The 26229-nt window shown below is 42.2% G+C and overlaps 3 protein-coding genes across 3 annotated transcripts in view; 2 read left to right on the top strand and 1 right to left on the bottom strand.

Annotated features, from left to right (window-relative positions):
* Nucleotides 1-295: 295 nt before the first annotated feature.
* LOC308336175 (GTP-binding protein Rheb-like) lies at nucleotides 296-11991 on the bottom strand (the record flags this gene model as incomplete). The annotated part of the gene is made up of 8 exons (XM_080793464.1): nucleotides 296-388; nucleotides 1725-1806; nucleotides 5047-5094; nucleotides 5896-5952; nucleotides 7751-7833; nucleotides 9122-9189; nucleotides 10323-10394; nucleotides 11940-11991. 8 exons carry the CDS (start codon nucleotides 11989-11991, stop codon nucleotides 296-298), a joined length of 555 nt encoding a protein of 184 aa, XP_080649590.1.
* A 3223-nt stretch (nucleotides 11992-15214) lies between these two features.
* LOC308336454 (uncharacterized protein) overlaps nucleotides 15215-26229 on the top strand; it is a gene marked incomplete at its 3' end in the record, with an annotated part of 39631 nt that continues 28616 nt past the window's right edge. Inside the window, exons 1-3 of the mRNA XM_080793819.1 lie at nucleotides 15215-15274; nucleotides 16650-16796; nucleotides 18236-18354. Of these exons, the coding sequence (XP_080649945.1) occupies nucleotides 16667-16796; nucleotides 18236-18354 (249 nt within the window). The 5' untranslated portion in view covers nucleotides 15215-15274; nucleotides 16650-16666. The remainder of the gene's footprint in view (nucleotides 15275-16649; nucleotides 16797-18235; nucleotides 18355-26229) is intronic.
* On the top strand, nucleotides 20046-26055 carry LOC308336523 (uncharacterized protein). The gene is made up of 4 exons (XM_080793889.1): nucleotides 20046-20296; nucleotides 21989-22087; nucleotides 23505-23798; nucleotides 24908-26055. Exons 2-4 carry the CDS (start codon nucleotides 22018-22020, stop codon nucleotides 25528-25530), a joined length of 987 nt encoding a protein of 328 aa, XP_080650015.1. The 5' UTR covers nucleotides 20046-20296; nucleotides 21989-22017; the 3' UTR covers nucleotides 25531-26055.

Below are 26229 nucleotides of genomic sequence, written 5' to 3'. Positions count from 1 at the left end.
ACGTTTGTACATAAGCCACACTTGGTGTGCTCTGTGCTCTGCACATTCATGGTCCGTATTTCCGAACGCACCCTGTATGTAACTGTATGTTCCTGCTTCGCCTCTCTCTCGGCTAAGGGGGCATTGGCCTGAAAAAATAAAAAAGTTGAAGACCCCTGCTTTAAATGAACACTGAGGATATTATTGTAATGTGCACCTCTAAACAGAGGTTCCTGTCCAGCAGGCTAAGTCAGGCAGAGCCACAGTTCTGTCTGCATTGGACATGCATTTGTTTGACCTCCTCTCGACACTATGACTACATCACAGAGCAGGACGTTGGACCCTGGGGTTGTCCCGCCTCCATCTTCTCCACCTCCATGATGATTCTCCTGAACACCTCTACCGCCGTCTGGCAACACACAAAGTACACAGAGTCAGGAGACATGGTAGTGCATGATGTGTTTTTTCCGACGTATTACACAGTCAGACAGGCATTAGTCCGACACGCTACCCCAAACCCTAACCTCACAGGGAAGCCACGGGTGAGTTTTAACCGGCAACGCGAGTCGGGAGCCCCGGGTGAGTCTTAAGTTAAACAGCCACGCATTTGTCAGACTCACGTATGTGTCAGACTGTTGCATGTCGGACCAACGTATATGCGCCACCGCCGGAGACAGGGAGTATGTTAGTAGCTCCAAAGGATATAGGGGTGGCTGTGACGGTTCCCTATATTGTGTGTTATATATATATTACTCTTAGGTTGTCTGGTTTAGGTATATGGTGTGTTTACTGTTTGCCCTATAGTAACCTCTGTTCTTTGTATCCAATAGGATTGGGGAGCAGAGCTATAATCATGATGATCAGCCTAAGTGGCTCGCACCTGGGCCCGGGTGTCGACGCCCTATAAATGCCTGCTTCCCCAGTCCTTCTCAGATCTGTTCCTTTCATTTGCCTCCTGCACTCCACCATGCACACTTCTCAACATTTCTGTTAATCCATACAACACGCACACACAAACATTTCACTCATGCATACACGCACTACACCACTGAATACTGATCTCCACAATTCATCTGTTCAATCATGATTTAATCCTTACATTTACTATTTTTGTTTAGTTAATACATTCTATTTCTTTGGTCAACTGCGTCTCCCCTGTTTTTTGTTGTGTATCTTGGCACCCCGTAGGCCAGGTACATAACCATGTGCTTGTGTTGCTATGACACTGGGGCCCCTTTTCCACCAAAATAACTTTGGTTCTAGAACTGGTTCCGTTATGTATTTTATGATGGTTTATGTCACATCTGCATCTTCTAATCTGAATATTGGTTCCCACTTCAGGTCAAGAAGAAGTATTTTTTCTTGCTTCCAGTTCAGAACAAACTTTTAGTGAATTGAAACCAATTAATTTGGCTCAAAATTAGGCGGGCAAAAAGAACGAAACCAGTTCAACCCCGGTGGCCTGCATGGGAGGAGGAGTTTTGGCGCTCCTTTGCTTATTGCTGCCATATAGCCTATTGTTTATTAATGTTCTAGATGTTTCTAGATCTATATTCCATCAGCTAAATTGAAAAGAGAATCCCTGATAAAGCAAGGGTTAAGTTGTTGGAATTGTATAGAAAACCTTTTTTGTGTCATGAAATCCATTAACCTCTAAGGTCAGGTGTAATGTATTTAAGCATAGTCTGCGGATACTGTGCTTCTTCTGATGCTGTGTGCGTGCATGCGTGTGTCTGTTTGTTAACCTGGTTCTCTTTGGCTGATGACTCAAGGAAGGCAGCGTTCCAAGACTCAGCCAAGGCCTTGCCTTCCTCGAAACTAATCACTCTGGAAGAGAGAAGAGGAGAGGAGTGAGTTAAATAAATCGATAAAACAAGGGGTTTAAGATAGGCCTAATCAAAGAAATTCCCTAAATGAGAAAACGAAAATAGCAGATACCCAAGCTTGCAATGTTGTGACTGTGAGCTTGTATAGATCAATTCTATAGCCCATACCCTCCCACTCGACCCGACAATGGCCCCCAGGTTGATTCTTTAGTCAGGACGGTGTGGCGTTCCCTGGGTCACATGATCAGTTTGATTGATTGCTTGCTTGCTTGATTGATTGATTGATTGATTGATTGCATACTTTATTAGTCAGAAATGTTAATGGTGCGATCGGTATAGGGCATAGCAGTGGGCGTGGTTTTGTGGCTAATACCAAGTCGTCCAGGATCCTGGTGACTCATGACCATAAAACCTTTGTTTTGCGTTTTCATTTAGATTTTATTCACAGAATCAAAGGTGTTATAGTCATGATTCACCAGGACCCTGGACATGATTGTATGGGAGTAAAATAATTTGATATTTTTGTAAATCTCGATGGGAGAAATTAATGGGCGATTGTTCAGTGGAGCCAGAAAACCATGGCCACTGCTATGCCCTCCTATAGAACGCCACGCCCCTCGAGAGACCCGGAAAATAATTCCCCGTTCATTTTTCCTCACTGACTTTTACGCCGCGGACAAAGCCAACTCAAATCATAACAATAAACACAATGTTTTGGGCTGAACAAATAATTAGACATTTCTTCTTTGTAATTATTTGTTTGGTCCAAAATATTGTGTTTGTTGTCATGATTTGTCACGACTCGCGTTGGCTGCGTATAGGCCACTTAAAAGGTCTTTAAATAAATACTTTTTGAAATGTCTATGGGAAAAATGCACTGGGAATTATTTCCTGGGCCTGATGTCGTCATGAAAGGGGGGCGGGGGACTGCGACACTCTATGCGATACACTACATATGTGCGAAATAAAATAAAATTGTGGTCCCCTGGTCCTGTGAAGTATAAAAGGAAGTATAGTACAGTAGCTGGCATGAACATAAGTGTTTGAGAGGAAAGAAGGGAATGAACAGAATAGAATAAACCATAGAGCAGATGAGCTCTTTTCTCTATACTGTATGTCTTATCCTCCTCGTCTTCTGTTACAGCCCCCCCTCCCCCCCAACCTCTCTCTCCTTAAATGTCACGCTCTGTTTCCCTTCTCATCTTTCCTTGTGTGTTTTTCTTTCTTCTTGTTTTTCTTAGAGGTTCTCTCCTCTGCTCCCCGCTGTGATTTGATCTCCCTGCTTTATTGATCACCCTGCAGCTCTCCATATCTCTCTAGTTCTCCTCTCTCCCCCCTCTCCTCTCCCAGCTCTCCTCTCCTCTCCCCCTCCCCTCTCCTCTCCCAGCTCTCCTCTCCTCTCAACCCTCCCCTCCCCTCTCCTCTCCCAGCTCTCCTCTCAACCCTCCCCTCTCCTCTCTTCTCCCAGCTCTCCTCTCCTCTCCCCGTCCCCTCTCCTCTCCCAGCTCTCCTCTCCTCTCCCCCTCCCCTCTCCTCTCTTCTCCCAGCTCTCCTCTCCTCTCCCCCTCCCCTCTCCTCTCTTCTCCCAGCTCTCCTCTCCTCTCCCCCTCCCCTCTCCTCTCCCAGCTCTCCTCTCCTCTCCCCCTCCCCTCTCCTCTCTTCTCCCAGCTCTCCTCTCCTCTCCCCCTCTCCTCTCCTCTCCCCCTCTCCTCTCCTCTCCCAGCTCTCCTCTCCTCTCCTCTCCTCTCCCCCTCCCCTCTCCTCTCCCAGCTCTCCTCTCCTCTCCCCCTCCCCTCTCCTCTCTTCTCCCAGCTCTCCTCTCCTCTCCCCCTCCCCTCTCCTCTCCCAGCTCTCCTCTCCTCTCCTCTCCCCCTCCCCTCTTCTCTCTTCTCCCAGCTCTCCTCTCCTCTCCCCCTCCCCTCTCCTCTCTTCTCCCAGCTCTCCTCTCCTCTCCCCCTCCCCTCTCCTCTCCCAGCTCTCCTCTCCCCCTCCCCTCTCCTCTCTTCTCCCAGCTCTCCTCTCCTCTCCCCCTCTCCTCTCCTCTCCCAGCTCTCCTCTCCTCTCCTCTCCTCTCCCCCTCCCCTCTCCTCTCTTCTCCCAGCTCTCCTCTCCTCTCCCCCTCCCCTCTCCTCTCCCAGCTCTCCTCTCCTCTCCCCCTCCCCTCTCCTCTCTTCTCCCAGCTCTCCTCTCCTCTCCCCCTCTCCTCTCCTCTCCCAGCTCTCCTCTCCTCTCCTCTCCTCTCCCCCTCTCCTCTCCTCTCCCAGCTCTCCTCTCCTCTCCTCTCCCCCTCCCCTCTCCTCTCCCAGCTCTCCTCTCCTCTCCCCCTCCCCTCTCCTCTCTTCTCCCAGCTCTCCTCTCCTCTCCCCCTCCCCTCTCCTCTCCCAGCTCTCCTCTCCTCTCCTCTCCCCCTCCCCTCTCCTCTCTTCTCCCAGCTCTCCTCTCCTCTCCCCCTCCCCTCTCCTCTCTTCTCCCAGCTCTCCTCTCCTCTCCCCCTCCCCTCTCCTCTCCCAGCTCTCCTCTCCTCTCCCCCTCCCCTCTCCTCTCTTCTCCCAGCTCTCCTCTCCTCTCCCCCTCTCCTCTCCTCTCCCAGCTCTCCTCTCCTCTCCTCTCCCCCTCCCCTCTCCTCTCCCAGCTCTCCTCTCCCCCTCCCCTCCCCTCTCCTCTCTTCTCCCAGCTCTCCTCTCCTCTCCCCCTCCCCTCTCCCAGCTCTCCTCTCCCCCTCCCCTCTCCTCTCCTCTCCCAGCTCTCCTCTCCCCCTCCCCTCTCCTCTCCCAGCTCTCCTCTCCCCCTCCCCTCCCCTCTCCTCTCCTCTCCCAGCTCTCCTCTCCTCTCCCCCTCCCCTCCTCCCGTCTTTCCTCTCCTTTCCTTTTCTCTAATCCCTTGTCCTACAGTATCTTCTCTTCTTAATTGAATCACTTTAATAATACATCCTTCTACTGTAAAAGCATCTCTCACTGCTCTAATTGGATCACTCTCACTCTCTCTCACACACACACACACACACACACACACACACACACTCGCACGCATACACGCGCGCACACACACACACACACACACACACACACACACACACACACACACACACACACACTGCTGCACTTTGCGGCAGGGTCCAGTTGCTACACCTAGATTTTGCTATGGCCACTATACTGCAGCTCCTGTGCGTGTGTGCATCCGTGACAGACAGACAGACAGACAGACAGACAAAGAGAGGGAGGAGATTGAAGTGGTAGCATACCTTTCCATGTGCAAATCTTTCTTGTTTCCTACTAAACTAATGGGTACTCTGTAGACAGACAGACAGACAGACATATAGCAATAGTAGTTCATCAGATCGAATCGATTAATTTATAATCAATACTTTGTTAATCAAATAATCTATTAATCTATCAGCATGTTGTTTAGCTACATAAAATGCTTATTAAAATAACTTAGCATCTGTGGTCAAGCAAACAGTAGATGTCTCCATGTCACCAACATAATGTGAACAAGTAACAAAGATATATCTGCACATAATAACTAGCATCTATTACAAATATATTACTTTTATATTTAAGTAAAAGTATCAATAAGAAATACTCTGGTACAAGTAAAAGTCCAGCATTTAAAATGTAGGGGGTGAAGTGGAGTCTGAAGAGTATATAGTGAGTGCTAGGGGGTGAGGTGGAGTATGAATAGTATATAGTGAGTGCTAGGGGTGAGGTGAGGTGGAGTATGAATAGTATATAGTGAGTGCTAGGGGGTGAGGTGGAGTATGAATAGTATATAGTGAGTGCTAGGGGGTGAGGTGAGGTGGAGTATGAATAGTATATAGTGAGTGCTAGGAGGTGAGATAGTCTGAAGAGTATATAGTGAGTGCTAGGGGGCGAGGTGGAGTATGAATAGTATATAGTGAGTGCTAGGGGGTGAGGCGAGGTGGAGTATGAATAGTATATAGTGAGTGCTAGGAGGTGAGATAGAGTCTGAAGAGTATATAGTGAGTGCTAGGGGGCGAGGTTGAGTCTGAAGAGTATATAGTGAGTGCTAGGGGGTGAGGTCCAGCGAAAAGGAGTGCTAAGGGGTGAAGTAGAGTGTGACGAATACATACTGTACGTTTCCCACCATGTCTAGAAGCTTTTCATGGATAACGCGGACTACTTCAAAACTGCAGCAGAAAACACACGAGGAAAAAACAAAGATCATGCAGGCACTCAAGTTAAAGCCATTCATTTAGTCCAGGACTTGGTTTTTCACAAATAAAACCTTCTATTAGCCAATCTGGATGGAGGTGATCTCCTGGCCCTTCCAATTAGTAATTGTTATGAATTAATCCAATGAATGTTTCTTTGTTCTGCATGTCTGGACAGTGGACACGCTCTCATTCTACCTGTCTGGACATGAGCATACTGTAACCTTTTGACCTTTTTAAGTGTCAAACTAACATCTATGTCTTTTTGCTGACTGCTTAGAAACAAGGGCCCTATTTGTAGCTGTCCCAGCAATGGGTATTTTGTAATATTCTATTTTATTGCTTACCTTTCTGAAAAGGTATAATATGTGAACATTATATGTATGTTTATTTGGGTACATATTGCATTTGCATGCTGTGTGTGGTGCCTGGTCTTTTATTGCTGTTCATTATGACCTAGAAGGGCATGCAGGAGCAGAGCCCTGTGATTAGAGTGAGGCAGCATTGATTGCACCTGTGTGAGCTGAACTCAGTCAGAACAAGCTTGAGTTTCAGTGGTGCAAGGAGCTGTCCTTAAACAAAGAATATAAGAGAAGATAAAGTAGCTCTCCTAAAATAATCTGCAGAAGGCGCACACGGTATGTTACATGTTGGTGTTTTCTTTGTTTGTAAACAGTGTTGTAATTCTGTCGATCGTTTAATTGTTTGTGTACATCGCATTGTTTGTTTATATATAATACGGACATCATGATTGACTGACAACAAGGACATTCATATTTCATGTTTCATTGTGTTTAAAAGGATATTGTTATGTTTTGTGTTGCAGTTTTTCACGTTGTCTTGGGGAAATAAACAACCTTGAGATATCAGTTGGAGCGTTTGTAATTCTGCTGGATAGGAGCGGTTATACTATTTCTGTCAGTGCTAAACCCCTTATTCCTAAACTACTTTGCCTTTCTTTCTATTTGGAAAAACATATAGTTCAAATAGCCATCTAAAAGCTCACAACATGTTGATGTAGGTCGGCTAATTGAACAATTTTAATATGTTTTTCAAAATAGTAAAAAATGTTTTATGTGCAATGGGGTATACTTTGTATTTAGGGTTTCTTCCTGGAAGCTGAACCCTTGACAGTCAAACGGGCCAATGAAGTAAACAGTAATATAGTGACACCACACTATCAGCCCCTCCCCTAACCCCTCCACCTTTATCATACAACTACAGCTGTGGGTGCGGCTTCAGTTCAGATGGATCACCACCCATCACCACCCACCAGGCAAACCAGGCATACTTAATGAACTGGTGGGCGTGTCCACATAAAAGCATGATTTGAACAAATACTGTACACTTTTTGGAAAAAGTTCTTCCCCCTTATATTGTAATAATACCTGATGATCATGTTTTAGGGTGGAAAAAAATAGTGGCACTCCATCTTTAAAGCCTTAAACCATGTATGGTTGACCGGAGTCCCTCAGGGCTCTATATTAGTATATTTTCTGTTATTGTATGGACAAGCTTTTGCTGACAATAGCAGGTCGATAAGCTCACAACGCATCACATTACAACGCCTTGTGAGGTTGTCGATCTGCTATTTTCAATGTAAGCTTTCCCCCGGAAAAGTGTGTATAATATATGTGGTTAATCATCACTAAGGGTGCAGGGGATGATTTTAATCATTGTATGTGCTTAACCTAACCTGTAACCTATACATCACCATTCATCAATTAATGCTAATTAAATGTGCAAAGTAACTTAAGTAAGTGAGCGAACAAACCTTTTGTATGACGTGACAGAGTAGAGCAAAATGTATCCGTCCACGTCTATGGTGTAACTCTGTGGAAAGATAGAGTACTCATCCTGGAAAACACACACACACACACACACACACACACACACACACACACACACACACACACACACACACACAGCTAGTTTGACACCCCTAGATGCCAGATGGCCACTCTCGACTTTTCATCTTTCCTTTCTCTTTCCTTCAGCGTATACATGTTTGATCTTGTGTTACTAATAAGTCCCGAGCTAAAGCGTGCTCTAGACAGACAGTAGTTTATGGAATTTAAGGACGGGTGCGGACTCACGGCAAACAGTCTTAAGAAACAGTCCACACTCGCAATGTGGAACTCCCTATACCAGCAACCAATCAAACTTCACAATTTCCTATCCACATTCAAAACTGACCTAAAAATGAAAGCAGCTGTCCGCAAATTACAATTGGACTAGCCCCTACAAGCTAGCCCCCAGAGAGTGAATATTGCACTCCGTCAGCAAGCTGAAGATGTGTTTTTATTTGAGATGCACGATATTGGTATAGCATTATCGAAATCGGCCATGAAAATGCCATATCTGTATTGATCCTCAAAAGGATACAGATTATTTTCACCAATATCGACGACGCAATAACAATGTGACCGTCAATGGCTTTGTCCTTGCAGAGCAGCCAGTCAGCCTGTCTCTGTCTCTTTACGAGTGGCAACTGTTAGTGGGGAGGGGGGCTTACCATCTACTTTCACCAGCAAAACAAAACATTCAGAATTCAGCAATGAGTTCAAAATACACAATGTAATATAATCTAATAATGTAATATATCGGAATCGGTATATTGGCCGATATGACCCATCTCTTTTTATGTTATACTGTATTACCATACTTCCTCTCCTTAAATTGCATCGTTTCCTCACGTCTCTCGATGTGTCCTCAAGTATAAGGAAGGAAGGAAGTGAGGGAAACATCTGAATGTGGAATGGATGACATTATATAGACTTTGGATGCATCCGTGTATATTATGCACAGTGAGGAATAACCTCAAGGAAAGACCTCGACAGTCACAATGCCTATAGTCCAGGCGTCTCTTCTGGGTTTTTAAACACTTGGTGGATGGACATGACGCTATAGTGCACAGGCAGCATGACTTCAACTTGTAGCGTCTGTGAAAAAACGGAAACGCTTTGCCGACGCTATACATGCTGCGCACTAGCGCCATTTCCATCCACCAGCTGTTTAAAAACCAGGAAGAGATGCCTGGACTAGTTTTCTTGCCATCTCTTGATGTGTGAAGTGTGCCTGCCCTGCACCCATTCACATGAATTTGGCTGAGCCCCTACGATTGGTCACCTGATTGCGAGCTCACCTGACCAGCTGTGTCGACCAGCTGTAGGTGATACTCTTGTCCGTTGACCGTTATCGTCTTAGTAAACGCTGAGAGAGAGAGGGAGAGAGAGAGCGAGAGAGAGAGAGAAATTAATTGTGAGCTTGTATCTGCTATTTTCGGCTTCAACTTGTTAGTCTGTTCAACTTGTTAGCGTGATTGTTCTTTTAAATGAACATGAATCCAAGATTAATAGAAAAGATCAACGTCATGTAAAAATAATAAGTCTATAAGCATTCTACAATTCCAATATGCTGAGCATGTGTTCTTGAAATATTCCACACAGGATTACTTAAAAAAACTCATTCACCATATAGCCTACCTCCTTGAAAGAGTCCAGCACTAAGTGCTCTAAGATTTCATCCTCTTTACAACCTTCCATGGGACAATAATTGTCCGGACAGCTAGTCTATATTCACAAGCCACATAATATCTCTCATAGTCATACTACAATTCCTGGGATTCCCTGCTCCAGTAAAGGTTTTGAATGAATTTACCAGTACATAGTTCTTTCATATGTGTCCTAACTCTACACATCACACTTTTTGGATTTTAAATTGTGTTTTGAGGACATTTGACCGTCACAGTGTTAGCTGGGGGAGTCCGAATTACGTTCACCAAGACCTGTTGTGTTTACACAGTTTACAGTCGATAGAATGTGTTATTTTTATACCACTTTTCAAAGTAGCCTACTCAAAGCACTATAATGATTCATTCATTCATACATTGGGAGGTGAAGCGGCAAACAGTCGACGCCAGCGTCCTCACTTCCCACATTAACACACCAATAGTGGCGAGCTCACACCGACCGACTCATTGGAGGCAATGTGGAGTTCAGTGTCTTGCTCAAGGGCACTTCGATATGTAGACAGGAGGAGCCGGGATTCGATTTGGATTTGGAGAAATTGTTCTACTTCAGGCCATTGTTGGCACAAGCTTCAGCTTGTAGATCAGCTTGTTTGCATAAGCATAAGCATAACACAGTGATACAACTATAAGTATAAATGCAAATTACATTTATTTTGTGTTCTGTTTATGTTTACAACTGGACTTACCACAGTGATGTAACCAGGGTCCTATCACCACAAAGTTGCACTCACGCACACACACACACACACACACACACACACACACACACACACACACACACACACACACACACACACACACTGGACAGACTTACTGTTCTCTATGGTGGGGTCGTAGGAGTCAACAAACTGTCCTTCCACAAACTGGATAGTCAGTGAAGACTTCCCTGGTTGTAGAGAACACACACACACACACACACACACACACACACACACACACACACACACACACACACACACACACACACACACACACACACACACACACACACACACACACACACACACACACACACACACACACACACAGACTCCAGGTCAAGATGAGCTCAACAATGAACCAGAATCCTCATATCATCTGACACACAGATGGCTATAGCCTCTTGCAGAGCCACGTGGTAAACATTTCCGTAGCCACGTTGTCTGCTGCATGCAGGCTGCCATGATGCATGCTCACTGGGGAGGGAGTGCGCGTGTCACGGCCTGGTCCAGCATCAGGACGTCTATAGACTGCAGCCTGGCACGGCAGCATGACCAGATCATGATCGGGCTAGCATGCTAATGAGACTACACTGTCATTATACTGTCATGACACTGGTTCCAGTGGGGTATAAGTAAAGTACAATTTTGAGTTACTTTTACTTTACTGTAGCCTATAGTATTTCCAATTTCCAGTACTTGTACTATACACATCTCAGAAGCAAACGTTGGTTGCACTTTTACTCCACTTTTTGAAAACCATGCATTGTTGCTGCTTTGTAGATTTTGATTAGGCTATTATTACAAAACACATGCATGCACGTCTTCAGCCATTCGGCCTTTTGAAAATAGCCGATCTACAAGCTCACAATGCATTGCAATGCATTGTGAGCTTGTCGATCGGCTATTTCAGCCACTTCAACCCCTATATAAATTAGCTATTTCAAAATAGCCGTTCTACTAGTGCACAACTCGGCACGATGCCACATGTAGTGAGCTTGTAGTTCAGTTATTTAGTGAATAATTATGCCGGGGGTCTGTGCATACCACGACATATTTCCAGGTGGAAATCTGGGGCCAAATACATATTAATTAATTTGCGTCGGCTTGCCATGTAGGCCTACGTTGTGAGCTTATATGTAGATTGGCTATTTTTGGCTAAATGTTCCCCCATGGGGATGCTAAAGGACAAGGTTAATCAAGTGATTATAATCTATATGCCAATCTATAGATATGCCAATCTATATGCTCACAACATGTGTTGTGGACTGTGTGTACTTTATTTTACAATAGTTATTTTGCTATTAAAAAGAACATTTTGCCTATGCCCAAAATAAGGACACCGGGTGGATTGGTTAGAGCAGTTTGACAACTGGGGCAAAATGGTTGGTTGAAAACAGCTGTAGTGCAGTCCTATACTGAGATTCATATATTTCCCCTAAATAATCCATTTAAATGTTACAGACACACTTTTAGAACATGTTAAGGTACGAACGAATTAAGCGCTCAAAGTGTGTGACATTGGTCATGTTCGTGACCAACGATGAACTCTGATAACGCAAATTAAACATTTATGATGACACATATATGAGTAGCCCAAGTAGCGTTCATGAATAGCTGCGGCTTCAAATCGTCAAAAACACATTCTTCTAAACCACAGCGTATCATGTATAGGATAGGCTATACTTACAGTAGTAGGCTAGGCTTAATTTTGCTCCAGATGAGGCACTTACCCACGGATCTATAACCCAATACGGCGATTTTCCGAGATTTGGGCTGCGGCATCCTTTTCTCTCTGCATTCAGAAGAGCTCACAGCGAGCAGCATCAGCACCAATTCACACCCCAATCCACCACAACTCGATACATTATTGATGAGCGCTCGGCCCTGGTTGGCCAGGGAGAGGCTTGGAGCAGTGTTGCCAGATTGTGTGAGAGAAATAAGCAACCAATTCCATGAAAACAAGCCCAGAAGAAGGCTGACTGGGCTAAATTGAAAATGGCAGATCTACAACACGCTGCAATGTGACAGGTTGTGAGCTTGTATATCTGCTATTTTCAATGCAATCGTGGACAGAAATGTGACAAAATGTGGAATATTCTTTAAAACAACAACACAAATCTTGTGTGGGGCATATTTTTTATGTAGGGTCCTTAGTTGGACAGATACATTAATCTGTAGAAAATAAAATAAAATAAGCCCCAAATAACTGCAACTTGATAATACAAATATTTATAAGCAACTTTACAGGGGGGGAAAGCCCAAAATCGCTTATAATAAGCAGACATGGCAACACTGGCATGGGGTATCACTGCGCAATTGCGATTGGATGCGGAGATGTCCTGACTACCCCCCATTGTTCTAGAACAATGGTTTTCAACCGGTGGTCCGGGGACCAACAGTTTGGCTTTGGAGAGGTTCCAGGTGGTCCCCAGAAAAATGATGCAGCAGAGTTGGTAACCAATTGGACCCTTATTAACTGCTTTTTGTCTGCTTTAACTCTTGAGAGCGTAAACATACATTATTTTTTGTTTGTTGTGGCAAAATACTTTTCAACCTGTTTATAGACACATTTTTCCATCACTTTCGAGATGGAGCTAAGAATAGAAATAGGGCGGTAGTTGCCGGGGTCTAATTTGCTCCCTTTAAACGTTTGGATCCGTCAGCTAAACGTTACACTTCAACCGGAAGAGGAGGAAGAGGCACATGCAGGACTCCGTCTTTTTGGCAAATCTAGAACTTCCTGTTTGAGAGCTAGCAAATCTAAGACATCCAGTTGCTTTCAGAATAAAAGTGACGTTAATTAAATAATTATTACATGACATTATTAGTATTATTATTACATTACAGTTATTGTAAAGACACACATGTGTAAAAATAAGCAATTAGCAATTAAATAAGCAATTAAATAACGTAAGAAGTTATCTAAATGGATAAATGCTATTCACTTGGATGGATTTTATAAAGTGGACGCTGGACAAAAATCCCTTCTATGTATCGACTAGTGTGACATATGCACATGTCCGGGGAGACCTCCTCTACAACACCACACCCTCCGCTAAGCAGTAGAGGTGTAAAACAAATGGCACGATGTCAGATGTAAAAGAACTTCACATTTCCAAGTGGACTAAAGTGGACACTGGACAAAAATCCCTGCTATGTATCGACTAGTCACTAGTCGATACATAGCAGGGATTTTTGTTGTAGAGGAGGTCTCCCCGGACATGTGCGTATGTCACACTAGTAGTGTGACATACGCATGTCCGGGGAGACCTCCTCTACAACACCACCAGCAATTATTATTTTTACACCTCTGCTGCTTAGCGGAGGGTGTGGTGTTGTAGAGGAGGTCTCCCCGGACATGTGCGTATGTCACACTAGTCGATACATAGCAGGGATTTTTGTCCAGTGTCCACTTTATAAAGTCCATGCACTCCAGTGAATAGCATTTATCCATTTAGATAACTTTTTAATGACTTATCTTTACACAGAAATATTACTTATTACTTATGTTTACATTTTTACATAATGTGTGTCTTATAGCATCGTTTAAATGCTTAATGTATAGTTTTAATGTGCAAATTAAGGTTTTTTTCAATAGAGGGTACTCTCACACAAAAGAGTGACAATAGAGGGTTTCCATTATGATGACCTTAAGAGACACCAGCGTATTCACACTGGAGAAAAACCTTTCCAATGTGAACATTGCAACAAGAGTTACAGCCGGGCCCATTCTCTGAAGACACACCTGAGTATCCACACTGGAGAAAAACCTTTCCAGTGCCAGAAAATCAGTGCCCACATGCAGTTACTATTTATTTCTGGGGGGAAAAAGTACTCCATTGTTTTACTTAAGTAAAAGTATCAATACCGCAATGTTACTCTGTTACAAGTAAAGTCCGGAATTAAGTATAATTGGCATCAACATGTACTACTTGAAGTAGGCTATATCAATAGTAAAAGTACGCATTGTGCAGAATGTCTCATTCAAAACTATATGTTTTGTAATAGCCTAACTGTTATTATTATTATTATTATTATTATTATTATTATTACTATTACTATTACTATTACTATTACTATTACTATTACTATTATTATTATTATATCCCCCTTTTTACTTCCTTATATGTTTTTATGAAAATGGCTTTTGTTTGAAATGTACCCATTCTGCATACTATTAATAAATACTTCAATCAATCAATCAAACAATCAATCAATCAATCAATCAATCAATTAATCATTCAATCAAACAAACAAACAAACAAACAAACAAACAAACAATTCTTCTTCTTACAGGAAGTGCAGTGTGTATTTGCAGTAACTTGAAGCAGCCAGCAGGGGGTGTACGTTCATCAGATAGCAGGCAGTGTTGCCATGTCAGCTTATAAGCGACTTTGGGCTTGATTTTCTGTAAAGTTCCTTGTAAAATATTGGTAGCCTAATCCTATTGGTTGTGTTTTGTCTTGTTTCTAAAGTGTAGTTGCTTATTTGGGCTTGTTTCCTAATCCTAATGACGTTTATACCTGTGATTCTCACACATCTTCATATCAAGGACCCAGATAGATATATTTGTCCAACAATTGTCTATTCTGTTGTTAAAATGTTTCAAAGAAAGCATTTAGTCACTTTTCTTTCCATGATCATTTTGAAAATAGCAGATCTAACAAGCTCAGAAGGTGTCGCATTGTGCAGTGAGCTTGTAGATCTGTAGATTAAAATAGCCTAGTCAGCCTGGTTCCTTATTTGTCTCACACAATCTGGCAACACTGCTAACAGGGCTTGCCGAGCAGCAGAGAGTGAACGAGATAGAGAATATATGTGTGTGATGATATAGGTTTGCACAGCAGTGTACATTTGTGCAACTTGTGTCTGAGATTCTAGTTGCACGACAGTCCGAAAAGAGTAACAGACTGGCTAGTTGTCAAAACGGGAGGAATTTGCACACGAATACATTTGTTTTGTATGCTAATCCTATGCTATTATAGCTTCAAGTGCAGTGGAGAGACTATAGGCTATACTAGTTCCCCACTTGGATGTTTTCTACCAGAATACGTCATCCGGGAAGGTATTTTTTATTTTATTTTTTAATATACAACAATGATTAAATTAGAGTGTTGACCTGAAAGAAAGGGAGCATTTCAGTCTTTTGGTAGTGAACCTGAACAGTGTTTACTGTTTAGCCTGAGAATAGAAAACACTTAATTGAGGGGACAAGGCCCTATGGTCCCTCATTTGTATTGGTAGACTATGTTTTTTTATTCTTCTGCCAAATATTGTAGTTCTGGCTTAACCGTGCAGTCAGTTTTTTGCGATACTTTGCAATTTAAAAGAGGGCTATGCCAAATGGTGAAGATCAGGTTTTTTGGGACTGATCCCGAGCCGCCGATCTTTTGCGTAAGGGGAGAATTTTATTATTTCCAAACATAAAAAATGCAAAAAAAAAAAAAAAAAAAAAGCTCAGTGGAACAGCACATTATAACTATTATAATTTAGGTGGTTATAAAGGCACATAGAGAAGTGCTGTAATGTCTGTCATAATGCATTATAACCAATGTGTTTATTAAATGGAATAATGTCTTATAAACATCAATATGCTATAGCATATTATACAAAGTTTTGTTACTTTACATAAAGGTCACAAAGTCATGCTATAGTTTATTATAAAATGATACAACTGCTAATAATCATTAAAGAATGTTGCCACTTTACTTAAAGGTCTCAAAGTCCTGCTATATCATATTATTGATGTTGATTCCATTTAATACTGGTTATAATGCATTATGACAGACATTACAGCACTTCTCTATGTGCCTTTATAACCACCTAAGTTATAATAGTTATAATGTGCTGTTCCACTGAGCATAATAATGCATTATGACCAGCACTTATAATATGTTATAAACGTGGTTATAAGTTGTTATACATGTTTACAAACATTTATAACGAGTGTTATAATGCCTTATAAGCACATTAGAATGCATTATAAAGGCGACCTTAATATAAAGTGTAACCAATACTTTCTGAAACGAAAGTGGGCGGGGCTGTGGCGCTCTATACTGTACCCTAAACCCCCCCGAATACTAGCAAGGCTATATGGTTCATTCTAGTTCAATATTTGAGCTTCATCAGTAAGAATATAGAGAAGAAGTGGATCATAATTTCACTTCAAGATTATGATCCAATCTCTGCTCTATAGCTGGACGAACTGTAATTGTGATTTAACGATTTAATTGTGTTTTTGCTATTGATAATTGGAATGTTTTGAATATAAATTACATTTCTGTTTGGCTTTTAGGCTTCGTAATGAAGAGGTGCACAGGGCAGATATGACAAATTACTATTATTACTGCCATTTTTATCAAATGTATACCGGTACTTAGCAGAAATAGCTGATCTGTGAACTTTAATGTCAACGTGCTTATTCTGTTCCTTCATTCCAGAGACCCCAGGCCGGTCTATGGCGTCTAGCCTGCAGGTGAAGATGAGTTCTCCAGAACCAGCCATAACCATTTCTCCAGAGCTCCCAGCAGCAGGACATCGGAAGAGACAGAGACGATTACCCCAACACTTCCACGACTTTGACTTGGGTGAGTGGGTTTTTTACTGGGGACGCTGGATAACCTCATGGGGGTCAGAGTGGTATTCCGACGCGCCGCCATTCCGACTACATAGCTTCCGACGTGTGGTTAGGGACACGCTTAGTAATGAGGGCGAGTCGGAAACGCACGCTTCGGAATGCTGGCTAACATAGCGTTCAGACTTCCGGCTTGACAGACTATTATACACAGTTATTGCAAGGCTTGGTTGAATGCTTGATTCTGATTGGTGTGGTGTGTTATGTCTTGATAACAGACTGCTCTGCTCTAGAACAGACCGCTGTATAATCAAAGGCTCAGAGCACAGGCTGCCCTGCTTGGATTTTATGCTGTACCCAACATGACAGCCATGTAAAGTGCCTTGCAGAGTTGAACGTAATCGACACAAGAATACATAGGAGGGTGAGAGAAATTTCTCCCTTGCATCACATCAGTCACGTGATCTGTCTCGTTCCGTCGGTTTGAGATCTGATCCCGAGCCTACGCAACCATATTGCTTGCGTTGCGTACCTTGCGTTGAGGACACCCTGCCCACCTGGAGGCAGCAGAGAGCAAGAAGGCTTGTCCTCATCCGCACGACCCCTCTTGAAAGAGGACAACACTTCCACAGGCTTGGACTGAAGTTATGTCCAGTGGGCAATGGGCCGCCCAAAGAATGGGCCGCCCCCATTGCTTTAATATGTTTTTGGGTCAAATGTTAGCCCTTTGACCCAGTCCAGCCCTCCTTTTCAGACGAGAACTCCGTGACCAACAAACCGTGTTTTCCGTTGCTGATGATCATCCACTAGCGGCTTCCTTTGACAATGAATGGTAAACTGCAATCTGCCCGTGTGAACGCAATGGTTAATTGATTACAGCACTAGCAAAAGACACAAAACTGGTCGGTCAATTCAATTAGAAAAAACAAGTTTCAAGCTTGCAGTTGCAAGCGTCGTGGTGTGAGCTTGTGGATCGGCAGTGGTATATAGCCTACTTCGATTGATGATGTAGTGTAAAACTCATTATATACAGTTATAACTATACATCTCAACTCATAACAAAGAATAAAGTGGCACATCAGTACAGATAATACAATCTAAACATATTATTTGACGCATTGCATGTAGTAAAATAGACCACCTGCAGGTGTCAGGGGGTGTCACAGCTGCCATCTAGTGGGCGGGTAGATGCTTGCACATTAAAGATTATAATAGACCGATGTATGCAACGGAGCGACTATATATGTATAAAATAAGCTTGCATTTTTTGTGTCTGTTTGACTCCCCCACGCAAGGAACAAAACGGACTATGCAGAGGCCTTAAACTAACACACAATGTCAACATTGCTTTCAAGAATGTTTGTTCAATAATTAACCTATTTTGGACTGAGGCTGATTCTAAAACGCCTTCTAAATTTTCTGAAAAATATATTTTTTTTTTTCTGCTCCTAGACATCCAAGAGGAGTTTTCTCCTAAACGGGAGAGGAGCCCCAGTCTGCTTCAGGAGGAACCAGAGCCTCCAGAGATTAACCAGGAACGGGAGGAGCTACTTCAAAGACCAGAGGAGCCTGTTGGGTCAATGTTGACATTACTAGCAGTGAAAAGTGAAGATGAGGATGAAGACATCTCTTCGCACGTTGAAGTTAAACTTGAAGCTGACACTGAAGACAGTGATTATCGGGAGAAGTCCAGTGAATCTGACACTGAAGACAGTGATTATCGAGAGGAGTCCAGTGGAGGTCAGTCAGTGTTAAACACAGGGACAGGAACTATATTTGTGGGGAAAACTGAGTTGGTACAGTTAGTAAATTAGGAGAACAAAAGCGAAATATGAAAACAAAATAAAAAGAACACTCACCTTACCTGGATTCTGTTTAGCTTTTTTTTACGCTTGCGTTGTTGCCACCACTTCAACAGACCTGGAGGAGACCTGTGTTGATCCAGGCAACAACGCCTGCGTTCCTCGCTTCACGTTTGCAAGGCCCTTAAGTGCTCCCAAACAAGGAACTTGATGGAAGCTTTTCAAGTTGTACCTGTACTCACTATTTTTATCCTGCCTATTCACCTCTCTCTCTCTCTCTCTCTCTCTCTCTCTCTCTCTCTCTCTCTCTCTCCCTCAGGAGTGAGGTCCCGGTCTTCAGAGACCCACATCTGCACACATTGTGAGAAGGGTTTCATTACTGCATGGGACCTGAGGCGACACCAGCATATCCACAGTGGATTAAAACCTTTCCAATGTAAACAGTGTAACAAGAGATTCAGCGATGAAGGTAATCTGAAGAAACACCAGCGTATCCACACTGGAGAAAATCCTTTCCACTGTAAATATTGTGACAAGCGTTTCATTCACTCAAGTCAACTGAAGATACACCAGCGTATCCACACAGGAGAAAAACCTTTCTACTGTAAATATTGTGACAAGAGTTTCCATTATGATGACCTTAAGAGACACCAGCGTATTCACACTGGAGAAAAACCTTTCCAATGTGAACATTGCAACAAGAGTTACAGTCGGGCACATTCTCTGAAGACACACCTGAGTATCCACACTGGAGAAAAACCTTTCCAGTGTGAACAATGTGGCAAGAGTTTCCGTGAGTTAAACCTACTGAAGTCACACCAGGTTACCCACACAGGAGAAAAACCTTTCCAGTGTAAACAATGTGAAAAGAGTTTTAGTAGAGCAAATTATCTGAGGGTGCATCAGAGTTACCACACTAAAGAAAGACCTTTCCACTGTACATATTGTGACAAAAGTTTCATTCAGAAAAGGGAGCTGAAGACACACCAGCGTATCCACACTGGAGAAAAACCTTTCCAGTGTAAACTTTGTGACAAGAGTTTCTGTCAGTTAACTTCGTTAAAGTATCATCAACGTTACCACACTGGAGACAAACCTTTTCCACTGTAAACGGTGTGATATCCACTCTAAGTGAACATTTCCATTTAGATTATTTGTTAATGTTATTAACTGTTATAAATGTTAATAAAAATACAAAGACACATCATTTGTGTTGTATGTTTTCCTTTAAATACTTAATTTATTGATTTAATGTGCAAATTACCGGTAATCGTTTTTGTTTACTTACTTTAGAGTATACTTTTATTCTGAAGAGCTCCGTCACCGGAAGTCTTATTCGTGCTCCCTTATCTGTGTATACTAGACACTGGTGTACAAGCGGCTGCCGAACAAACACAGAGCAGAGAGTGGACGTGAACGTGATACAGAGAATGTCTGTGTGATGATGATGATGATGATGATGATGATGATGATATACAGTTTGCAGTACAACCCTTTGTGCAATTTGCGTCTGAGATTATCTCGTTGCACGACAGTTTGTAAAGAAAACGGGAAGATTTTTCACATTATAGGTTAAAAGACGGTTTGTTTTGTATGGGAACGCTAATGCTAAAATAGCTTCAAGTACAGTGAGAGACTCGAGACTGGAATACAACTTTCCCCACTTTGGATGTGTTAAAGTGTGTTTTCTACCAGAATACGTCATCGGAAGGTATGTTTTTGTTATATACAATAATGATTTAAATTAGAGTGTTGGCTCTCAGTCAGTGTTGCCAACTCTCGTGCGAGAAATAAACAAAAGCAAGCCAACTCAATGTCCCCTCGGAAAACAAGCCCAAAAATATGGCCAATTAATACTAATAATTTTTATTATAGGCTACTAGCCTATTACACGTGTGTGTGTGTGTGTGTGTGTGTGTGTGTGTGTGAAATCTGAATGTTTATATACACGTTTTCAGTGTAAGTGTAGCTATCGCGTAAAACTGGCTTCAGTTCAGTCTTGCTACATGACTGTCATATGTCATACTGTCATACATACTATGTCATACTGTCTAATGACAGTCATGTTTCAGGGCTAGGTTCGTCCACTAAGAACTGGCTTTTGTGCTTTCGTTTGAAATGTACCCATTCTGCATACTGTGAATAAAACATTCAATCAATAAAACATTCAATCAATCAATCATTGTTAACCTGAAAAGAAAACACTTTGGAAAGGTTTTAACAAGCCCAAAGCCAAGGGGCCTATGTTCTATTCCCTGATTGTATTTGTATGTTTTCTTCTTTTGTCAAATATTGCAGTTCTGGCTTAGCCGTGCAGTCAGTTTTTGCAAAACATGGCAATAGAGAGGGCTATGTCAAACGGGGAAGACGCAAAGCCCAAGACCATTGTCCAAAGAGTGCCGCTATAGCACTAAATTGAAAATGAAAATTTTGAACAGGCGCAACTCATGAACCATTTGACAATCTGCTTTTGACCTCTGACCTTTAGATCACCCACTATTTTGAATTATGAATAATTGCTTGTGCGGTGCTCCAGGCCAACCCGTGCAGTCATTTCATTTACGAAATGTGGCAATAAGATAGATAGAGGGTCACCCTGCTTAGACACGAAGCCCGCAGTCCCCTGTACTACGTTTACTTGTTTTTGTATTGTATGGCATATGTTTTTGTATGGACAGTTTTGTTACCAGTTTTAAGAGCCTGCTCAGGGACTACAGATGAAAAAGGCTTCTGACTAACTCTGGCTATTTACATGGATTAGACAAAAAAAAAGAATATATAATATATATCGGATGGGCACCTCAGGTCACTTTTGAAAGAATGAAAGGGCACACAAACTAATTAGAGGATGGTTTGCCCCACCTGTTTAAGAGCAGGGTTGCTGCAGGTGAAGGCAGTCTGGCAGTCTGACTTGAGGCTAGTGAGAGCAACAGGGGAAAACTGCGTGCCAGGGCCTCATTGCAGGAGGCATTCAAGCCTGTAACAGTTACTGTTTGTGATTTTCCTAAAGTTTAGCCGTCAAGTGTTAATTTTGTGTGTTGATTTGTGATTTTTCTTAACTATATAAACGTCCAAATATATATTTTTTGTTACAGGACAACATTTGTTTTTTTCAGCCACGGTTCATGTTTTAGGTTGTTATATTAGAGAAAGTAAAATATTTTTTTTTACATTCTCAGTGTAATGAACCAATTGAAAAGTGATTACCGAAATAGTCCTTCCTTATTGGCTGCTATTGTCAAAGCACCAACGAGCTGGCCAGATGTATGGAGAGAGAACCGGGATGACTGGAAGCGATGATGGAGGGCTCGTCTGCGGACGACCTAGAGATCGAGAAAGTTTAGTCTTTCTCAAAGTCTTTGTAATTAATCATGGGATATGGGATATTTGTTTTACATTCCAGACTCTGAGGAGTCCAGACAGCAGGTGCAGATGAACTCTCCGTACCCAGCAAGACCCGTTTCAATGAAACAGGAGGAACCTGAAGACCAGCCAGACCTCAGTAAGTCTCTCTCTTTCCAGCTTCAAGGCGCACACGCGCCTACATGTGTGCATGTGCACAGAAAAGCAGATAGCCTAAATTGTTAATAGTGTATATGAGTTTTAGACACACAAACAAAAAAGTAGACTTAAACTAATCAGGCAACGGTGCTGACATAGCGAAACTACAGTAGAAAAAAATGCTTTGGACGAATCTCTTTGAGGGACATTTTGTTGTTTCGTTCAGAACACCACATCAGCAGTAACCTAGCTACTGGAGCCATACTGCTGTGTTGCTTACCGTGTATGAGAACGTGAGCTCAGTTGAACAGTTAAACCTGTTGTTATGCAAAGTAGTAGCCTTTTGATTTGGGCACGGTAGGCCTACTTGACACATTGTGAAAAAAAGGGGGGGGGGATACCATTGGGTACTTGATGCATCTTGAAAAGTCTGATGACCCGTTTAGGTGCATCTTCTCTTGAATCTAGCGTGCATGTGCGTGCACCTTCAATACCGTACCTGCGCATGAGCATCACATTTTTGGGGGTACCAGTACAGCGTGGTACTGCATTCTATGAGCATGACACCACTGTTTATGAGATAAGTGCAGATCTGCAAAATAATGTAAGGATGTAGCGATGGCCACGGTGTGAATGACACAATGGTGACTTTCTTGGGGCATAATTCACCTTAAAGGACAATTTTATTTTTGAGATGAGTGTTATTTTTTTTCATTTGCTGCTTTCTTTTGTTTTAGGGATTTTAGCTGTTTTTGACAGGGGGGCGGGGGCATTCGAGCATGGGGCAAAATCTGTATTTTTTTACAAAATATGACGATTTAGAAAAAATTATTTACTATTATATGGCCACAAAAAAATCACAGGATCTACTGAATGTGAAGGTAGCCTACTGGGGGGAAGCCACACTGTGTGTCATAGGCTCAATGGCAGTTTGACACATTCAATAGATCTCGTGATCTTTTGTGGCCAGATGAAATTTCCTGGGGTCTAGGAGGACTATAGTACATAATTTAAAAATAAATTGCTATAAAATATTTTTAGAAAATACATATTTAGCCAAATGCTCGAATAATTACAAAGAAGAAAAACAACAAAAAAAGTGTTGTAACCTGCCGTTTTTTTCTACTTTCTAATTCTTTGTTTGGCCCGAAAAATGGTGTTTGTTGTCATGATTTGTCACGACAAGAGTTGGCTTCGTACGACGCTTAAAAGGTCTTTAAATAAAAAGAATAAGAAATGCCTATGGGGAAAAATGCATTGGGATTCATTTCCTGGGCCACTCGTTGTTCTGAACGGGGGAGGGACTGCGACGCTCTATGAAGTCTACTTCGTAACTGGTAATGGCTCATTTTGTACATGGAAAAGACAGAAAACTGAATCCAGTGTGGATGACTATCATGTTTTTTTTCTGTTCCTAGACATCCAAGAGGAGTTTTCTCCTAAACGGGAGAGGAGCCCCAGTCTGCTTCAGGAGGAACCAGAGCCTCCAGATATTAATCAGAAACAGGAGGAGCTACTTCAAAGACCAGAGGAGCCTAATGGGTCAATGTTGACATTACTAGTAGTGAAAAGTGAAGATGAGGATGAAGACATCTCTTCGCACGTTGAAGTTAAACTTGAATCTGGCACTGACACTGAAGACAGTGATGATTGGGAGGAGTCCAGTGAATCTGACACCGAAGACCGTGATTATTGGGAGGAGTACGGTGGAGGTCAGTCAGTGTTAAACTAGGGACAGGAACTACATTTGTAGAGAAAACTGAGTTGGCACAGTTACTAAATTAGGAAAAGAAAAGTGAAATATGAAGGAAAAAAAAAACATCTAAAGTAATAAGGAAGGACTTAGTGCTCCCAAACAAGGAACTTGTTTGATGATGGAAGCTTTTCAAGTTATACCTGTATAGCTGGGGGCGAACTCGTAAGAGATCACCATAATTTGGCTCTTGGTTTTAATTTTGGCGTGGTATAAGGGTATGGATATAAGGTTTTCAAAAAGCTGTGCAAACACGTTGGTTGCGTCCCCTAGTGGGCTGTTTGCACAGACTCAAATATTAGATATGTATAGCTATGGTTGTAAACCAAAATAATTGATCAAATAGATTTTTCAATTCTGTTACTATTGGGTTAGCCTCGATACCCAGGCTTTCATTTCGTCTGCTATTGGGTGTGCTAAATAACATACTAAAAGTTTAGGAAAGATTAACAACCAGAAAGGCATCGTATTCAAGATGGCGTCCACGGTGGGTAAAATCAGCTAAAATGCCTATAAACTGGGATTTAATATGTAAAAAATCATAACAATTATGCAATTGGTAACTACTTTTTGAATTTTGGCATGGTGTTAGGTATGGGCAAGGTTTTCAAAAACCATCCCAAACTAATTTGGCTCGCCCCCTAGTGGTCGGTTTGCAATGAAACCACTATTACATATGTCAGTATATGGTTGGAACCCCAAATAATTGATAGATATTTTTCAATGGATTCTGTTACCATTGAGTGTGCTAAATAACATACTATTTTTTTTCCGGAAAACGAATAACTTTAAAGGCATCGTTTTCAAGATGGCGTCCAGCGTCCACGATGGCTGCCGGGAGCTTAAAATGCATATGGTTTCATTGCAAACCGACCACTAGGGGGCGAGCAAAATTAGTTTGCAATGGTTTTTGAAAACCTTATACCCATACCTAACACCACGCCAAAATTCAAAAACTAGTCACCAAAAGCCAAATCTTTACAAGTGCACGCCCAGCTAGTACTGACTATTTTTAACCTGCCTATCCACATCTCTCTCTCTCTCTGTCTGTCTCTCTCTTTCTCTCAGGAGTGACGTCTTCAGAGACCCACAGCTGTACACGGTGTGAAAAGGTCTTCCTTACTGCAATTGGCCTGAAGACACACCTGTGTGACTCACCTGCAGGAGAAAAACCTTTCCCATGTGAAATTTGTGACAAGACTTTCCTTTATCCGACTGACCTGAAGAGACACCAACATATCCACACTTTACAAAGACCTTACCAATGTAAACATTGCAACAAGAGATTCACCCGGGCAAATACTCTGAACAGACACCAGAGTATCCACACTGGAGAAAAACCTTTCCAGTGTGAACATTGTGGCAAGAGTTTCCGTGCGATAGGGCTACTGCGGTCACATCTGGTTACCCACACAGGAGAAAAACCTTTCCAGTGTAAACAATGTGACAAGAGTTTTAGTAGATTAAATTACCTGAATTACCACCAGCGTTCCCACACTGGCGAAAGACCTTTCCACTGCACATATTGTGACAAACGTTTCATTCAGAAAAGGGAGCTGAAGACACACCAGCGTATCCACACTGGAGAAAAACCTTTCCAGTGTAAACTTTGTGACAAGAGTTTCTGTCAGTTAACTTCTCTAAAGTATCACCAGCGTTCCCACACTGGAGGAAAACCTTTTCCACTGTAAACGGTGTGATAACAGTTGAAGGCTCACCAGCATATCCACACACTGGAGAAAAAACATTTCCACTGTAAAGTCACGTCAGCTGAAGGGACTCCAGCATGTCCGCACTGGAGAAAACCCTTGTCACGATGTTAACAATGTGAAAAGGGTTTCAGGTAAATACCGGTAAATACCAAAACTTTAACCCGTTTAGACCTGAGGTCGATTAAAAAAAAAGCCTTCTAAATCTAACAGTTTTCTGTTTGGTTGTCTGAAAACCATATATCAAGGACCCCCAGAATTATCTGTAGCCTATTTGGCAGCGGACCACCATATGAAAATATTTTGTTCCGGGGACCTCCCAAAAGCAAAGGTATGAGTTAAAAAAGTTCACTGTGAAATCATATATATTCAAAAAAGCAGATCTACAAGCTCGTAGCGCGGCACATGTTTTATTTTTACTGGATCAAATTAAACAGTTGTGAGTTGATAGACCAGCAACATTTTCATTGAAATAAATACTGCTTCTGTGAACAGAAGTTTCACCTTACTGCAATCAGTTTAAAGTGTTGACTCATTTACTGCCAACACCACCATCTTGTGGCTGAATACAAAAAAAATATGCAGAAACATAATTTGTGTTGTATATTTTCGTTTTAATACTTGATTTATTGTGTTAATGGGCAAATGTATCGTTTTTCTTTACTTGTCTAGAGTATACTT

The sequence above is a fragment of the Protomyctophum bolini genome, assembly GCF_963924005.1.
Source record: "Protomyctophum bolini genome assembly, chromosome: 21".
NCBI lineage: Eukaryota > Metazoa > Chordata > Actinopteri > Myctophiformes > Myctophidae > Protomyctophum > Protomyctophum bolini.
Note: the sequence above shows the minus strand (reverse complement) of the source record. Positions and strands in the feature narration are given on the sequence as shown.